Source organism: Musca domestica, unplaced genomic scaffold (genome assembly GCF_030504385.1).
Source record: "Musca domestica strain aabys unplaced genomic scaffold, Musca_domestica.polishedcontigs.V.1.1 13, whole genome shotgun sequence".
Classification (NCBI taxonomy): domain Eukaryota; kingdom Metazoa; phylum Arthropoda; class Insecta; order Diptera; family Muscidae; genus Musca; species Musca domestica.
Genome location: NW_026712172.1, coordinates 2,935,854 through 2,954,228, shown reverse-complemented (window position 1 = coordinate 2,954,228; position 18,375 = coordinate 2,935,854). Strand labels below are relative to the sequence as shown.

The following is an 18,375-nucleotide window of genomic DNA, read 5'->3' as shown; positions in this document are numbered from 1 at the left end:
ATTTTTAACAATTTTGTCGAATTTGGATAATTTTTCATTCAAAATGTTGAATTTCAAAATTGGTTTGACAGTTCATTGTCCCAGCAGCTGTGTCGATGCGACTATCTGTGTTCTATCATGCATGATAGAAGAATATAGGTAGACCAATCGACACAACTGCTGGGACAATGAAATGTCAAACCAATTTTGGAATTGAAAATGTTGAATGAAAAATTATTTAAATTTGTAAAAATTGAAAACAGAAAAACAAAACATATAAAACACTATTTATATTTGAAAAAAAAAAAAAAAAACATTTAAATTATTTGACATGTCAATGCTCTTAAGCTTTGATACATCTACCTGTATTCTTCTGCCATACAAATTTGCATGTAGCTGTTGTTTCAAATTGTTGTACAGAAACACTCGCTGTGGTCTCATGTCGAACATTTTTCTGGGATACTTGACATTTTTATTTACCATTGGCTTAGTAAATTTATTAGTTATGTAAACCCTTATTTCTTAATAATTTTTGTTCTCAATATATATAGTTGGCAACGTGTGAAAATAATAATGGCTACCAATTTATACCATATTCACTGAATTGTAGAATAGATTTATAGATTTAATAGGTAATTGAAACGCAAAAATCAGTAGTGTGTTGCTAAAAAATCGGGAGTGTTTTCTAGGTGGTTTTACCCGACAGAGTTTTGATTTTATCTATATATTTTTTGATTTCTTGACATTGGATCTGGTATTAAAACTCAACCTTGAGAAAGCAACCATTTTGTTTAAGGTAAGCGTTTGAAAGACAAAAAAATATTTCCCTTTTGTGTATAATACTGGAGTTGACTCAATACATTGAAGCGGAATGTAAAGTATTTTTGTGTAATTAAATTGAGATTTTCTTAAAAAAAAAAATACTTCATTTATCCTATAAATGTGTCCTTAATTTCTTTGCCCAGCTGATGTCTTTAGAATATTGTCGCCTTGGGCATTAAATATTGACAAAAACCTCTGCTTTTTTATTTTTCCTGGTGCATGCCACATTTATGGGTATCAGTGTGTGTACTTTGAAACCCATTTTTGAAGTTGTTTAAACCTGCAAAATAGAATATTTATCATGAAAGCAAAAATTTGCAAACAAATATACATTAGGAACAACTCTAGTTTAATAAAAACTCTTCGATTTTCTTCGAATTTTTTCCAGAGGTAGGTATTTTTACCCTGATCCCGGGAAACTATTTTTTTTCACCCGAAAGTCCGGGATCAAGGCCCCGTATATTGTATATTGAAAGCTTATGGAAATACCTAGTCACAAGTGGTCACATGAAGGGGGAAGTTGTCATGGTTCGGAAGTTATAGTCAAATGATCGATTTTTTGGACCCGGATTTTTTATGGAACCCCCAAAAAGTCAAAAAAAGGGCCCATTATGGGGGTCAACAAAATTGTTTCCAAATTATAGCTCACACTCTTACCTTTCCAAAATGCTACAATTTGTGCTAATACCTTTTTCGGGTCCAGAGATATCGGTCTTTCCATCCGCATAACCCGATTCTAATCAGTTCATTAAAATGATGTTTTCAATAAAAAAAGGGTTTATTTCGCGTAGCAGTCGACGGAATAACAAACGTTTTCTAAATTTGGCACTTTTTGTAAATAGCCGGCCTTCGGCCGGGGCTTGAGATCTTCTCTGGGTATGTCCGACACCGGCTAACGCGAACAAAAGGTTTCTAAATTCGGCACTTTTTGTAAATAGCCGGCCTTCGGCCGGGGCTTGAGATTTTCTCCTCTGGGTATGTCCGACACCGTCTAACGCGAACCAAAGTTTTCTAAATTTGACACTTTTTGTATATAGCCGGCCTTCGGCCGGGGCTTGAGATTTTCTCCTCTGGGTATGTCCTACACCAGCTAACGCGAACCAAAGATTTCTGAATTTCATGCTTACGCGAAATATACCTTTTTTTTATTGAAAACATAGTTTTAATGAACTGGTTAGAATCGGGTTATGCGGATGGAAAGACCCATATCTCTGGACTCAGTAAAGGTATTAGCACAAATTGTAGCATTTTGGAAAGGTAAGAATGTCAGCTATAATTTGGCATCAATTTTGTTGTCCCCCATAATTGTCCCTTTTTTGACTTTTTGGGGGTTTTATAAAAAATCCGGGTCCAAAAAATCGATAATTTGACTATAACTTCCGAACCGTAACATCTTACGGTTCCATCTTACCTATCCACTTGTTGGATAGGTATTTTCATAAGCTTTCCAACGACATCTATACTGTCTATATCGGGTAATTGGATCCGGGTCTAGTCGGGGTCTTGGACCCGGACTTTCGGGTCAAAAACCTGGGGTTTCGAAAAAATTGCAGAGTTTTTACTTAACTAGAGTTAAGCCATACATTATGTATACATTCTCATCTTAATAACTTATTATAATGCACTTAATAATTTCACCTTGCTTGCGTTGATTGGCAGTAATATACCAAACAGTTTAAACGATTTGTTCTATTAAAATTGTGCAATTCTGTAATTCTTTCAGTAGTTAGTGAGAAAAATATGTGTTAGAACAGAACCTACGGAAACATTACAACCTTTCAAAAACAACTTGAAAATTAATTTGTAACCTCCAGTTTAGTGACAACTTTCGGATTCTTATGAATTTGGCTTAAATTGAGTTAGCTCCAGCTGGCGGAAAATTCTGAAATTTTTACCGACGGTTGGTCTCGTTATCCCAATCACAGCGGGAAATCAATACTTCCCGAGATATAGGATTCCAATGTTCCAAAAATACCCTTTTTTACTTTAATTCTAAACCGATAGAAACATCAAAATTCCACTACAGGTAGGTTTTTGTATCCTGATTACATCAACAAATATTTTCGGGAGGTGGGTCCATACTTCCCTTCGGTTTGGTTCGTGAAGCCGGTGTTGGGTATAACCCAGAGAAGAAGAACGCAAGAACGCAACCCTACGGCTACTTTAGAAACTTTTGGTCCGCGGAGCCGGTGTTGGACTTACCCAGAGGGGAAAATCTCAAGCCCCGGCCGGAGGCCGGCTACTTCAGAAACTTTTGGTCCGCAAAGCCGCTGTTGGACATAACCCAGATGAGGAAATGTCAAGCCACGGTAGAGGGCCGGCTTCTACAAAAACTTTTGGTTCTCGATTCCGCTGGAGGATATAACCCAGAGGAGAAAATCTCAAACCCCGGTCCAAGGTATTGATGTAAGAAGGGAAAGCCACCTACCTGTAGTTATATTTTGAAGTTGTTATTTCGATTATGGGTTTAGAAAAAGAAAAAAAGTTTTTTTTTTTGGAAATTTTGGAATCCTATATCTCGGGAAGTATTGATTTTCTCCAAAAAAATTGTGCCGCTGTGATTGGGATAACAAGACCAACCTTCGTAAAAATTTCAGAATTTTCCGCCAGCTGGAGCTAAACCCAATCTGTTATAATACAATAATACGATATATTTACTAATAACATGTACATACATCACCATGAAAGTGTATATATGTATACATGTTCGGATGTAGCTTGGGGTATTATCTGAACCAAAGAATAATATTACACTCTAATTAAATTCAGAAAATTCAGTAACCAGATTGTTTTTGTCATTCATTTTCTTTTATTCGATTAACGTGTAATATTCAAATTGCAACTCCCATTATTCACACTTTAATTTATGAACAATTATATCTCGTTAGAGTCGATCGCAGCTGGAACCCCCTTTCTAACTCTATAAAAATTACTGCTATATTTATCATGCATTTAAACAAAAATAAAAATTCAAACACAAAGTTATAATCTTATATATTTAAGAGAAAGTTTTGTTAGTTACTACGCTTCGAAATCAAAACCCGCTGGTCCGATTTTAACGGTTCATACAAATTCGGAATTGTCTCCTCTCCGAAAATGATAAAATCCAAAAAATCGCGTAAAAATGTGATATTTCAACATTTTTATTTTGACTTTTGAAATGTACAATCGTAATGTTTTATTTTGAATGATTTTTTCCAATTTGATTTACTATTTTCGAATGGTCATTTGTAGTGTTTTTTTTATTTTTCATTTTTGAATTCTAATATGATGTGTAGTCTAATTTTGGCAAATTTTGTTAATATGATGTGTAGTCTAATTTTGGCAAATTTTGTTAATTTGATTTTTAGAAGGTATCCCCTGATTTCACCTATTTCCGGGATCTTGGCTAAACATGGCTATTATTTTGAAAATATATACGAAGACATGCTTAGACAATTTTCTGTCATAGATTGTAGTGGCCATTACCAACTTAATATAATAAAATTGAAACAATTCCGGTTTATAATGTCATCAAAATGGCAAATAAAGGGAAGTGCCATTATACGGGGGCTATACGAAAACGTGGACTGACATGGCCCATATTACAAACGCCGTAGTGATCGTGTAACACAGTATGTTTTAAGTTTCTTGGACTGTCCTTTGACAGATATGTTGAATATCACCTGCTTTTGTGTCATTAGAGAATTATGAGGAATGTTAATTCTCCTTTATATAATAGGTTTGTGTTTTGTAGATCATCTCGAAATCCGCAATTGCTGTCTCCAAGATTTTCGTCTGTAGTTGGTGAGAAGGCGTTTGTTGTGAGAGTTGCGAGATTGTGGAATAAGCTCCCTCTGACCCTGCGTAATTTTACCTGTTCTTCTGATATGTACAGGAAGAGGTGTTTTGAATATTTGTCTGTTCATTGAGTTTTTGGTTGCGGGTTATTTATTGTTATTTCCTTTTAGTTATTGGCTGGGGGCCATTTTTATGGTTGTTTATTTTCAATGTGTCCAATTTTATCGTTCTTCGTCTTTTTTAAGGATTTTTTTGCTATACTTGTAGTAGCTACATTCGCTCGGTTGAAAACGAGTGATGATTAGCGCTTAATTGTGTTGATGCATCTTGCCTTTTTCTACTCTACCTTGCTTAACTGTTGTTTAGCTTGGTAGAGGAGTTGTGTCTGAGGGTCTAATTACAAAAGTGCTACTAAATTTAAATTAATATTATTTTTTTGTATATATATTACTATTCGTTGATTATTTTTGTTATTTATTTAGTTTTTTTTTAGATTAATATGGTTATACGCTGTTTTTATACTGTTGTATGTTAATATAAGATAATAAATAATGTACTAAAAATATTAAATGGTAATATACCTTCAGATTTCCTAATCTAATTCATCTATTAGAATTAATGTTCCGTTTAGATCTAGTAGATACTACCAATTATTATATACTGATTTTCACCGCACGAATTATTCAATGGGCGAACCTCTTAGTAAAATGTCTGTTGACTTTAATTCTGTGTATTGTAATGTAGATTTTTGTATGAGTTTAGAAGTTATTAAATCTAGAATAATTTTATTTTTAAACAATTAACATACATGTTTTATTATTTGACAAACTAGCTGATGAATTAGATTCTGTAGCTGGTTTTCAATTTCCTACTGAATTCCCATTATGATGCGGATCATGATGTGTACGCGATCCCTCCGTAAAGGGAGGTCGCCCCCTCGGTCGGCAGGGGTGGGAATGTGAGGCGTGGGAACGTTCGAAAAAAGATTTTGGCCATGTTGGCTTATTTATATTGAATTGTATGAAGTAAATGAAATGAAAAACTTATCTCCTGGCAAAGTAAACACGCGTCAAAAATGCTAGCCATTCATCTTAAGTCGTTCCAAAATAGCGTGATTACAGTAGACAGACGGACATCACTCCTATATATATATATATATATATATATATATATATATATATATATATATATATATATATATATATATATATATATATATATATATATATATATATATATTATATATAAATTACAAATTTAATATACTCCTCCACAGAATAAATATGTGATATATATATATATATATATATATATATATATATATATATATATATATATATATAGCAAGCAACTTTCGTCTTTTTACTTCTCATTCGCTTTCCAACCAGCATTTCGAAGGGTGTGTGTCCTACACTTCTTTGATACGTTGAACGTTCCCAACATGTTTATACCACTTGCTAGGTTCTTCGACACTTCACTTCGACAAAACTGAAGCAATGACACTATTGAGCCTTTCTATTTGGCCGTTTGCACGAGGAAGTCCAGTCGTAATTTTGATATGATTTATTTTCTCTTCGTCGCAATAGGTTTTGAAATCTTCACTCGTAAACGCTGAGCCAAGGATTGTCAAATGTAATACTTTGCAATTCTAGTCTCGCGATTGCATCCTTGGCTGAAGTAGTCTTCGTTGGATACAGCCAGCAAAATTTGGTGAAGGCATCAATCACGGCAAATATGTGATTATAATTCTTGTTTGTGGTTTCCAGTGGTCCAAGATAGTCAATATGGTAAGTGTGCAATGGCGTATCTCCTTTCGGCAGAGGGTTTAATCCTCCTTCCTGTTTCCACGCTTTCGGCCAGTTATCACACAAGCAACACAATTCATTACAAGTTTGTGAATTTTATCTTCAAGCTTCGGTATGTAGTATTCCTTATTGGTCAGCTCTTTAGTCTTCTTTATGGAGAAGTGTCCCCTTTCATGAGCATTTTTTATTATCTCGTTTTGCATACCCTATGGGATCACTAAAAGTTCACAATCGTTTTCAATCTTGTACAATATACCACATTTTACAAAACATCCCTTATAACGACAGAAAATTGTCTGTGCAGGTCCCACCTATAACGGTACCTCCCTATATACGATATTTTGACGATTTAAGTTCGTTTTGGAGGCTACAGCCTGTGACAGAAAATTGTCTGTGCTGGTCCAAGTCTTCGCACAGCTTCGATATAATATAATATAATATATATATATATATATATATATATATATATATATATATATATATATATATATATATATATATATATATATATATATATATATATATATATATATATATATATATATATATATATATATATATATATAGTTTTATCACGCTTCACAAAAAGTCACAGTTTTATGTTTAATTCATATAATTAATAATTATAATTATAATTATAGATGTTTATAATTATAGATGTTTAATTAAAAAGTAAATGGATTTAATAAAAGTGAATGAACATATGTAATTAAGCGTCGTCGTTGTACGTCTTTACAGTTCCGCGTCTTCGTATGAACTAACTTCAAGTATGATGTATGAGCATACCCTAATTTTCTCATCCCACATCTCGGCCATCCTGCAAGTCATTAGGATTTCCAATATCCTCAATGTCATCTTCTATGCTATAATGCTTTGGCCACGGTTTCATAAATTCGCACAGGTTGTACTTTGTTTCGGCCCTTCCTTAATACCTTCCTTTATAACGTCGTAGGTGTCCTTTGGTTTACTTCTCATAACTTTATAAGGACCTAAGTATTTCGCCTTAAGCTTCAAGCCACAACCAAGTTGAGTTCTTTTTAGGACTACAAGATCGCCAACATCGTATTTGTGTGGTGTTTTGCGTTACTTTTTGTTCTCATCCTGAACGGCTAAAATTTGAAGTTTCGCTGACTGCCGTATTTGATTTCGTTGTTCGCATAGCATACAAACATTTCTTGCTCAAGCAACTCCTTTAGCCTTTCGTCTTGTTTACTTCTCATTCGCTTTCCAACCAGCATTTCGAAGGGTGTGTGTCCTACACTTCTTTGATACGTCTTCGTTGGATACAGCCAGCAAAATTTGGTGAAGGCATCAATCACGGCAAATATGTGATTATAATTCTTGTTTGTGGTTTCCAGTGGTCCAAGATAGTCAATATGGTAAGTGTGCAATGGCGTATCTCCTTTCGGCAGAGGGTTTAATCCTCCTTCCTGTTTTCCACGCTTTCGGCCAGTTATCACACAAGCAACACAATTCATTACAAGTTTGTGAATTTTATCTTCAAGCTTTGGTATGTAGTATTCCTTATCGGTCAGCTCTTTAGTCTTCTTTATGGAGAAGTGTCCCCTTTCATGAGCATTTTTTATTATCTCGTTTTGCATACCCTATGGGATCACTAAAAGTTCACAATCGTTTTCAATCTTGTTCGTATTGGAGGCTACAGCCTGTGACAGAAAATTGTCTGTGCTGGTCCAAGTCTTCGCACAGCTTCGATATAATATAATATAATATATATATATATATATATATATATATATATATATATATATATATATATATATATATATATATATATATTTATATGAACATATATATATATATATATATTTTTAAATAATTTATGGGGAGATTACCCTCAAACAAAAACGAGGGTACTGATGAGGATTGCTGGTTCTTTCCAAAACCTAGGTGGTATATGTATATATATATATATATACATATATATATATATATATATATATATATATATATATATATATATATATTTTGGGTATTTTTTTTAAATAATTTATGGGGAGATTACCCTCAAACAAAAACGAGGGTACTGATGAGGATTGCTGGTTCTTTCCAAAACCTAGGTGGTATATGTATATATATATACTGATATATATATATATATATCAGTATATATATATATATATATATATATATATATATACATATATATATATATATATATATACATATACCACCTAGGTTTTGGAAAGAACCAGCAATCCTCATCAGTACCCTCGTTTTTGTTTGAGGGTAATCTCCCCATAAATTATTTAAAAAAAATACCCAAGAAGATCTTAGTTGGTTTGTTGTCTTTTACAACAAAAACCACTTCGTCGACGGAGCCTTGTCTCATAATATAACAGTGTTGGGATGTTTGTTAATACCATTTTTGTATAATATCATAATTACTGATGATAAAAAAGACTATGAGTGATGATGATGCGCAGTACTAAAATGAGTTGGAAGCATATTGTGCTTAATTTTCAGCTAGCGTAATACACGAATCCCTAACCTTTGTCAAAGAATTTAACGAAAAATATCATTATCTATGTCACTCATAAAATTTATTTCTGAGTATTAAACCACCAGGTCAGCCATATCACGCTCAAAAGCCTCAAAATTTCCATTTGGGGATACACTACAAATACAGGTACATTCCAAAATTTCCAAAAAAAAAAAAAAAAAGAAGCCATGAACCACCACGAACTGTACGATAATTTCGACTATATTTATATTCTAATACCTCAACCATATGTGAGGGAACAATGCAAATAATGTAATGCAGTAGTGTAGGAATGTATGCATGAAAAGGGCAGGTAGAATATCAGAACGGCAAAACCGGAAAAAATCAGGTTAATTTTATCTTAGTAAGTTAACTGGACTTTGGGTTATCGAAAAAAAAATTAAAACTCGCTGACTATTGTATTTCAATCAAAGCAAGATTTACCGCGGATTTTTTTTAAATAAATATTTTGCACGAAAGATGTGGTCATATTAGTGTAAAAGATAGAGAAAAATATGTTGAATTGAAGGCGATAAGACACAATGGGCAGCTTGAAGATTGAAGCGAAAGTTAATGAATACACTTAAGTGATGAAGTTTCTAATAAATAATATTTCGAATTTGCACTGACATTGTAAAGCCTAATAACCAGGCTTTTGAATTAATCGGGACGCACAACGGCTTTTATCGAAGCACTTATGTGATTATAGAACTTGCGATTTTGCATTTTTGATGTATAATTCGAGCAGGTAACTGTTATAGGATATTGTCCTCGAAGTCAATATTTTTGTTAAATATAGTATATAGTAACAAGAAAAAAAAAAAACAAAATGTAATGCCATTCAATTACGTGGAAACCAACCTAACTGATTCTCTCATCTTGCGCTGTGCAATGTAGGGAAGGTGTTAGTAATCACTCACTACCAATAAACTTCGCTGATATACTCATTGGCGTCATTCTGAACAATGATGCTCAAAGGTCCTCCGGCACAATCCTTTGAGCAGATTCATGATAATGCTACAGATCTCTGATTTTGCAATGTCATACTAACGATCATGTTTTATCAGCTGTAGAATCATTTGTCGATTTTGGTCTTCTGATGGATCTAAAATCAAATTTTAATAGACATGTAGTAACAGTGGTAAATACAGCAAATTGTGTACTAAGTTTTGTGAGGCACATATATCTTGTATGAATCAGAGTAAAAACAATTTCTGCTATTTGATTTAAGAGATTTACACTGGAATAGTAATTTTGTTTTGCCATCGTATACTAACTTAAAAATCAGACTATTATCTTGCACTCATTTTTTATTAACTGTAGATTCATTTGAGTTTAGAACTTATTCAATCTAGAATTGTTTTATTTTTAAACAATTAAAGTACATGTTTTATTATTTGACAAACTAGCTGATGAATTAGATTCTGTAGCTGGTTTTCAATTTCCTACTAAATTCCCATTATGATACGGATCATGATGTGTACGCGATCCCTACGTAAAGGGAGTTCGCCCTCTTGGTCGGCAGGGGTGGGAATGTGAGGCGTGGGAACGTTCAAAACGAAACGGTCTGAAGATTCGAAAAAAGCAAAACGGATTAAGTTGATGAATTAACTGATGGGCTCAGCTGAACCGGTTTCAGGGTTTAGTAGATTTCGATTTATTTTTCCTCCCCACTGCCTTTTTAGTGGTCTGTGGTTGACTTCCCTTGCTTTGGAAAGTGTTACCTCCGGCTTTGGCACCTCAGAGGGCTTCCTTAACGGCTTTTTTGGTCCGGTCTCCTTGCCAAGCCAGATGATGAGGGGTTTCCTGCAGTCGTCGCCTTTTTTGGATCCTTGACTAGTGACTAGTTTGCTTCCACTCTGAAACGAGCAAAACGTGATCCCCACTATTCGAGCCGCACTGAAAGATATACTCCCGGGGTGTTGGTGATTTCAGCATTCGCTGCGTTGTTGCTGCAGAATATCAGAGATTTTTTAAGGTTAAATGTATATTTATCCTGAAACCTGGAAAATGGCTTTTATTTTCAAAATAAAAAGCAAAATGTGTCGTCCGAAAGTTCGTAGTTGAACCCTTTAGTTTGCATCACTGTCAATTGGTTACATAGTTGTAATGTTACCAAATATCAAGGAAAGAGTGTAAAATAAAAGAAAACACCATTCAGTTGACTGACGAGGTAAGACAACAATAACAAAACAAAGCAAAAGGCCAACCGGAGAAAAAAATAAAACTACTGAAAACTTGAAAAAATTTAAGGATACTTAAGAAACGAATAAAAAAGAAACTTAAGACAAAAAGTGAAGAAAACTTAAGAACTTATGATTCAGTGGATTTCAATAAATTAAAAAAACGCTCAATATAATATGGAAAGGATGAAATTGGCAGCGCACCTTAAGGAGTTGCAAATCAGTCGTCCAAGGACTGCAACAATTTTCCAGTTAAGAGCGTTATTAATTAACGTAGTTGTAGCAGGTTAAGAGCCGCAACGAGTGTTGGAAGATATTTCTGATTCAACAGAGGAAGAAAGTGACGCCGAGCAGATGGCTCTTAAAATTGAGCAGTCAACTTCAAAATCAGGAAACAAAACGAATGATAAGGAGCAACAAGCTGATAAAACTGCGCAGTTGGCAGAAACAACCGAAAAACATACGCTATACAACAAATTAACAAGATGGCGGAACAAGGTTCTAGTTCTTGCGAACCAAAAGCAAATTATTTGGAAATTTTGGAAAAAGAATTGCAGATCAAAATTCGAATTCTAAAGTTAAAAAAGGAGATTGCTGAGCTTGAGAAATATTGGAAATACAAACAGGCGACAACAGTAAGCATTGCGGTAGAAGGCAACTAATGCCAAGAAGTGGGAAATTTTGAAATGAGAATTATGCAATGAATTTAAAAGAGAAATAGGCGCAAAAGACATTTTGAAGAAAATGGAAAGCCGATTTAGGAGAAAAGGGGAGGAAAGTCTCCATAGAAACGTTTTGCTAATGCTAAAATTTGCTGAAGATGTCCCTATGCTAGAGCATGAATTGGTTGATTACATAGTTGAAGGGCTGCGTGGAAGAACCTCTGCATTTTCAGTAATTTCCCTTGTCAAATTTCATTGAATAAAAATAGGTTCCCATCTCTGCATTTTCAGTAATTTACCTTGTCAAATTTCATTGAATAAAAATGGGTTCCCATATCTGATTTCTGTGTATATAATGGATTTATAAATTTGAATATTGACAATGAGATGTTGTCAAATAAATGTTGAATAAATTGTAAACATATGAATGCATGACTTTACCTTCTTAATTTTACCATGCCGTTACCATTTTTACAATATTTGCACGGTGGAGGAATTTACACAGAGAATTCCTAAATATTAAAAGTTATTAGTGGAGACGGTATCCCCTTGAGTATGTGACAGCTATTCCTAATCAATCTGTAAACTGGAATGTAAATGTAAGAGTAGCTTTGGGTAGCCCTTGCAAAGAATATAGCTTCCATTTTTTCCTGTATCTTCGACACCGGAAGCTCCTCTAGCTTCAAAGAGCATTAATTAAATTGTTATACTCCGTATTTCATAATTTAAGAGATTGGGCGGAAAGAGTAATTTGGAAAATCAGGAAAAATTATTTTGAAGATTTTGGAAGAGGACTTTTGAGTATATCTAAAATATCTTTAAATATTAAAAATGGGAATTCGGGTACCACAAAAAATTTCGCAATATCCAAAGAAACATTTTGGGCCTAAAGCCCAAAATTGAATTCAAAATGGTGTTAAATGAAATAAATGGAAACACTAATTGGTTTGTGGTTCTTAATTAAAGATCAATGAGAGAGAGCGAGAGGGATGCACTTGATGCATTTCAGACAGTTTGTAACGTTAATATAAAAATAGACATTAACCCGAAAATGCGGTCCCCAGTGAGGTGTATAACAGATAGGGGCAGTGGTTTTACTTCAATGGAGTTTTCTAGTTTTTAACATAGAAAAATATAGACCACTATAGAATGAGTCAGTAAAAAATTAATGTCAAAGTACAAGGGATCATACGTACTAAACGAGGTGATACAAATATTAATATATGATCGATATATTATACTTAACACTTTATTATATTATATATATTAGCATGTTAGCTATCGAGTAGTCTTAGTCTGATAATGCCCAGTGTGGCTTTAGGAAAATACGAGTACTGCACTTCTTTTACTTGGACTGACTGATTGACATATTCGAGGCAATTCCATTTAATTTTGGCTTCTGTGTCCTTCTGTCGCTTGACTTGGAGAAGGCATTCGACCGAGTGAATCATTTCAAACTGGTGCGTAATTTGCATTTACTGTGTGTGTTGTCGGTCGCTACGTGCTCGCGGATATCTTTCAATTTGTCTGGTAAGAAACTGTTGGTTTATGCTGTTGACAATTTTAACTCTATTTTGCCTGTGTAAAGTAGTGTTCCTCATGGGTCGGTATGGGGGTCACTTGAAGTTACATTAACATGGTTGTATCCCAGATGAATTCTTCATTACTTGGTCTGTACTCCCCGAACTCATCTCTTAGTTTTGCCATTGCTTTGTCAAATGAAAAAAGTTTTCAGTACTACACCTACCTAACACGTGTTTTTAATTGAATTGGATATGTATAATATATATTTTTTTTAATTTTTAAGAACAATTTTAAAGTACTATTATTTGCTTGACCAATTTTCTTAGTTTTTTTCAATAAAATTTTTCAAAAAACATGATGTATAATATTATAAACAAATACTATCATATTCTTACCCATTTTATGTATTTTCAGAGCTTTTGTTGCAGGAAAAACTTTTTTGAATCATGGATAGGTTTAACCTAATGAAGAATAGATCGGATGTTATCGTCGGTGGAAAATATCGGCTGAGTCGCAAAATTGGTACGTATTTTTTAAACTTTTGCTGAAAATAAAATTTTTACGTATGTAAAATATAACTTTTTAGGAAGCGGCTCCTTTGGCGATATTTATCTTGGTATTAGTATACAAAGTGGGGAAGAAGTGGCTGTAAAAATGGAAAGTACTTCCGCTCGCCATCCGCAATTACAATATGAAGCAAAATTATATCGCATTCTAAATGGCGGTGCAGGTATTCCACGTATTCGTCACCATGGCAAGGAAAAAAATTTCAATATATTAGTGATGGATCTTCTGGGACCCTCTTTGGAAGATTTATTTAACTTTTGCACTCGTCATTTTACGATTAAAACTGTTTTGATGTTAGTAGATCAAATGATCGGTCGTTTGGAATATATACACTTGAAGTGCTTTATACATAGGGACATCAAACCTGATAATTTTCTTATGGGTATAGGTCGCCATTGCAACAAACTGTTCTTGATAGATTTCGGTTTGGCCAAAAAGTATAGGGATCCTACTACTCGTGCCCATATACCATATCGGGAGGATAAAAATTTAACTGGAACTGCGCGTTATGCATCAATTAATGCCCATTTGGGCATTGAGCAATCGCGTAGAGATGACATGGAATCATTGGGGTATGTTATGATGTATTTCAATCGTAGTGTATTGCCATGGCAGGGAATGAAAGCCACCAACAAACAACAAAAGTACGAAAAGATTTCCGAAAAGAAAATGTCAACTCCAATTGAAGTTCTTTGCAAGGGATTTCCAGCAGAATTTTCCATGTATTTGAATTATTGCCGCAGTTTGCGTTTTGATGAACAGCCGGATTATATGTATCTACGACAACTTTTCAGGTAAATAGTAGACATTTTTAATGCTTTTTCGTATTATTTCTGTTTTTTTTATTTTATAGAATACTTTTCCGAACCTTAAACCATCAATACGATTATATATATGACTGGACAATGTTGAAGCAAAAGACTCATCAAAGTCAGCCAAACACGGCACTTTTGTTGGGACAAGCTGAAACTCGCAATGACAGGGAAAGGGAAAGGGAGAAGGAGAAAGAAAAGGCGAGTGGTAAAACTATGCTCTCTGAATAATTTAACATGTATGCATAAAATAGTTAATGGACTCGTGTAAAATTGAACAAATATAAAATTTCATTAAAATTATGCTGCAAAATGATTTGCATCATTCATTACAATATTACGATAATTATTAATATTAATAATTTTGAATTATGTCAATAAATGCTAACTGTGTTGGAGTTAAAAATAAAATAGAAATATAAATAACAGTGTATATTTTAAGAATCTAGAGAATGTATCAAAACATCTTAATGACCCTTATTATATTATCCATTATAATATTGAAACTAATAAAGTTAAAAAAACTGTAGACATTCTTTTAAATTAATTTTTATTATTTTCACTTTAATCACATTTGTAATAGTGTGTTGTCCGCGTATGGAATACTTGGGAGCAGAATATTGAATAAAACCCCGGACCATTGCTCCGTTTATCAAAACATCATCCACTACAGATTTGTGACAATGTAGGCGTTTCAATTACCACTATGGCAAGGTTCTTAGTCCACCAAACCGGTTCGGATTTTCTCCCTGGGTAGGTTATTGGACAAGATTTCTCATAGCTTGAACGGAGCACATTTGTGATAACATTATCTAAGCTCTGTCGGCATTATTGACTGATTTTGAAGGTCGAGGTCTCTGTTTCTGTAATGGATGTGAATTTGCCCCAGTCTGTCCTTCTTGGATTCCTAAAAGATTTCTATCGGACTTGTTGAGGTTAAAATTGAACACTGATTCGCCTCACACATTCGTGCCACTGCTTTCCCAGTGGAAGTGATAAGCGCTTACATCACATCTAAGGATGATGACGCATGTATGTACTGCCCATTTCCTTTGACAGGTCCAGGACGTCCTCATTTGTGGAGGCGAAACCCGCATAGTTCTTCCTAATTAACCCGTAGACCCATTGGTAAATAGATAGGGTTGAAAGGGTTAGCTGGATTTTGGCAGCCGCATCCTTGCAGTGATGCAAATTAATCTGTACCAGACGTGGGCCAGACTCCTTATCAACTATTGCTTCCAATTGGTGTGCTTTCCACCATTCTTCTTTGCCGCCACAGAAATTTACGAGACATTTGTGCTTTAGCACCTCAGTTGACAAGATACCTTTATGTCAACTCGCCGTAGCTTTCGTTGTAGTAGCAGCTCCCAATACGAATTAAGGCGACTGCACCATCCGGATCTCTCCTAATACGATATTCACTTTATATCCTTCTATGACTTCTTAGACGGCGTCAGCGTGAATACTATTAAGTCCTGTTCGATAGGGCTGTTGATCTAAAAACTATCTTATACTTCTGTACCTCTCTGTCTAGATTATGAAGGTCTTTCCTTACGTGCATGGACTGAGTTTTTCTATCCAGCCGATGATGATTGGGGCAGCTTTGTCTGTAGTACTCAAGCAGGTATTACATTGACGACATTTAATTAATATTTTTTACCTTCCATCTTGGAAAGGAGAGTATATTAACTTTTTCATTCCGTTTGTAACATCCCTAAATATTCGTCGTAGACCCCATAAAGTATATATATTCATAATCAACATAAAATTCTAAGTCGATTTAACGATGTCAGTCTGTCTGTCTGCTGACACGATAAAACCCACATTATTTGACGTAGAGTGTCAACATTTAGCAGGACAATTTGTATTGTATCTAGGATGGTTGGTATTGAAAATGAGATATATCGTTCCACGATTTGGTATAGTCCCTATATAACGGTACCTCCCGATTTTCGGTATTTTAATGATTTTTACCAAATTCACGGATTTGTCTGAAAATTGGTATTCATTTTTCATAATGGGTTCTAGCTCTGGTGGCGAAACATTGCATGTACAGATCCACGATTTGGTATAGCCCCCATATAACAGTACGTCCAGATATTCGGTACTTTGAAAGATTGGAAACTAATCTAAATTGGAATTATATAAAAACGCATCAACAGCTGTGGATACCTAATCCCAAAGGCCTTAAGTCTGCCCACCCTGCCGTGAACACTATACTCCTCTAATCCCACGGCAGCGGGTCCTACCTACTACAAGTTCCAGTTTCGGCCAACAGCTGCCAACCCAGTATGTACATGTTTGTGTTTGTTTATTTTTCTGCATTGGGAGCAGCATATCCCGGAATGCTTGCTCCGGATTTTATTGGTCCGTGCCGTCATCCACCACATATCTGTTTCGGTGCGATGTAATGGATGTAGAGAATGGGAGCACTTTAAAAACTGTTCCGGACTAAGGCGTTTGCGAGACTATAGCGAAAGGGATATTGTTGCGACTTGCTGCAGTAACGTAGTCCCCAGCGAGTTCACTTCTTCGTCGTCCTCATCAGGGACGTCGTCGGAGTACCGCCGCACCGCAGTCTCCGCAGTCTCCAGAACAGCAACAAACACCGCAGCACCTAACGCCACATGTTGCTGTTCCAACTCCGGATTGTTCATCATTCTTGCAATTTAATTGCAACGGACTCCGAGGCAAAATAGATGAGATAGTGGAATTTATGAGTCGGAGGAATATCCAGCGGCGCTGGAAACCAAGCTGAATGAAAATTGAACCTACAACGTTGTTTTGGTTACAACGCATCCAGAAGTGGAGGTGGGGGAATTAGCGTTCCTGTTACACCATTCTGTTCAGTACAGACCTATCTCGCTTGAGCTAGTCAAGTGTGGAACTGCCGAGGTAGAGGAGCTTAATGTGTATATCCCGCCGATTTATAGGTCCGAAGAGGTGCGCGGAGTATTTTAACCGACAATTTGTCGAGCACCCCGAGAGCGACATAGCGAAGCGAAGAGTACTACATCGTATCAGATCTCCTCCAGCCGAGGAGGAACCACCACAGTTTACGATGGGTGATGTTGCAAATGTCATTCGTAACGCTAAGCCATCCAAAGCGTTAGGCCCGGACGGAATCTCAATGGTAATGTTGAAACAGCTGGATACGCCGGGAGTCGAATACCTAACAAAAGTTCTCAATTTGTCGCTAGCCACCCACATAGTTCCCGAAACCTGGCTACTGAAGCCAGGCAAGGATAAAGGCGAATCGTACAGGTATGCAGAAGGCAAACACATGCATGCATGGTACAATGATATCAAGGTAGGGCTATTATACCATATGATTTTAATTTTTTTTTATTTTCTTGGCTTAATATGTCATCTTTATTTGTTTATGTATGTGTTTTCTTTTCAATAACAAAAAAATTGTTCAGAAAATATCCAAATTTGGATGTTTTCAAAATGTTTATTTCAACGTATGCATCGACAAAATCTAGAGTTTTTGTAGCGAAATAATCCTTTAGAGATATATAGTACATGATTTTGATAAGAAGTGTTGACCTTTCATTCAGTTATCGCGGGTTTTAATTATTTCAATTGTAGGGTTAACCTACTTTGAGAGGATTTATTTTAAGTAATGGATATGACAATTTAAATCCAAATCCAGTGGGTTAACCCTCATATATATAAACGTACTATAACAGTCTAAAGATCATTTTATAACTTAAAAAATACATATCAAGTATTTTTCTG

General features: G+C 35.0%; 1 protein-coding gene across 1 annotated transcript; it reads left to right on the top strand.

The window, feature by feature from the left end:
* Positions 1 to 485: 485 nt before the first annotated feature.
* LOC101888743 (casein kinase I) lies at positions 486 to 15,181 on the top strand. The gene is made up of 5 exons (XM_005175366.4): positions 486 to 611; positions 669 to 775; positions 13,670 to 13,777; positions 13,842 to 14,616; positions 14,676 to 15,181. Exons 3-5 carry the CDS (start codon positions 13,702 to 13,704, stop codon positions 14,863 to 14,865), a joined length of 1,041 nt encoding a protein of 346 aa, XP_005175423.1. The 5' UTR covers positions 486 to 611; positions 669 to 775; positions 13,670 to 13,701; the 3' UTR covers positions 14,866 to 15,181.
* The last annotated feature ends 3,194 nt before the right edge of the window (positions 15,182 to 18,375 follow it).

Excerpts from the sequence above, each read along its gene's own strand:
- LOC101888743 (XM_005175366.4), top strand. The coding sequence starts at position 13,702 with ATGGATAGGTTTAACCTAATGAAGAATAGATCGGATGTTATCGTCGGT. Across the intron at positions 13,778-13,841 it reads TCGGCTGAGTCGCAAAATTG|GAAGCGGCTCCTTTGGCGAT; the intron begins GTACGTATTTTT and ends ATAACTTTTTAG. Across the intron at positions 14,617-14,675 it reads TATCTACGACAACTTTTCAG|AATACTTTTCCGAACCTTAA; the intron begins GTAAATAGTAGA and ends TTTATTTTATAG.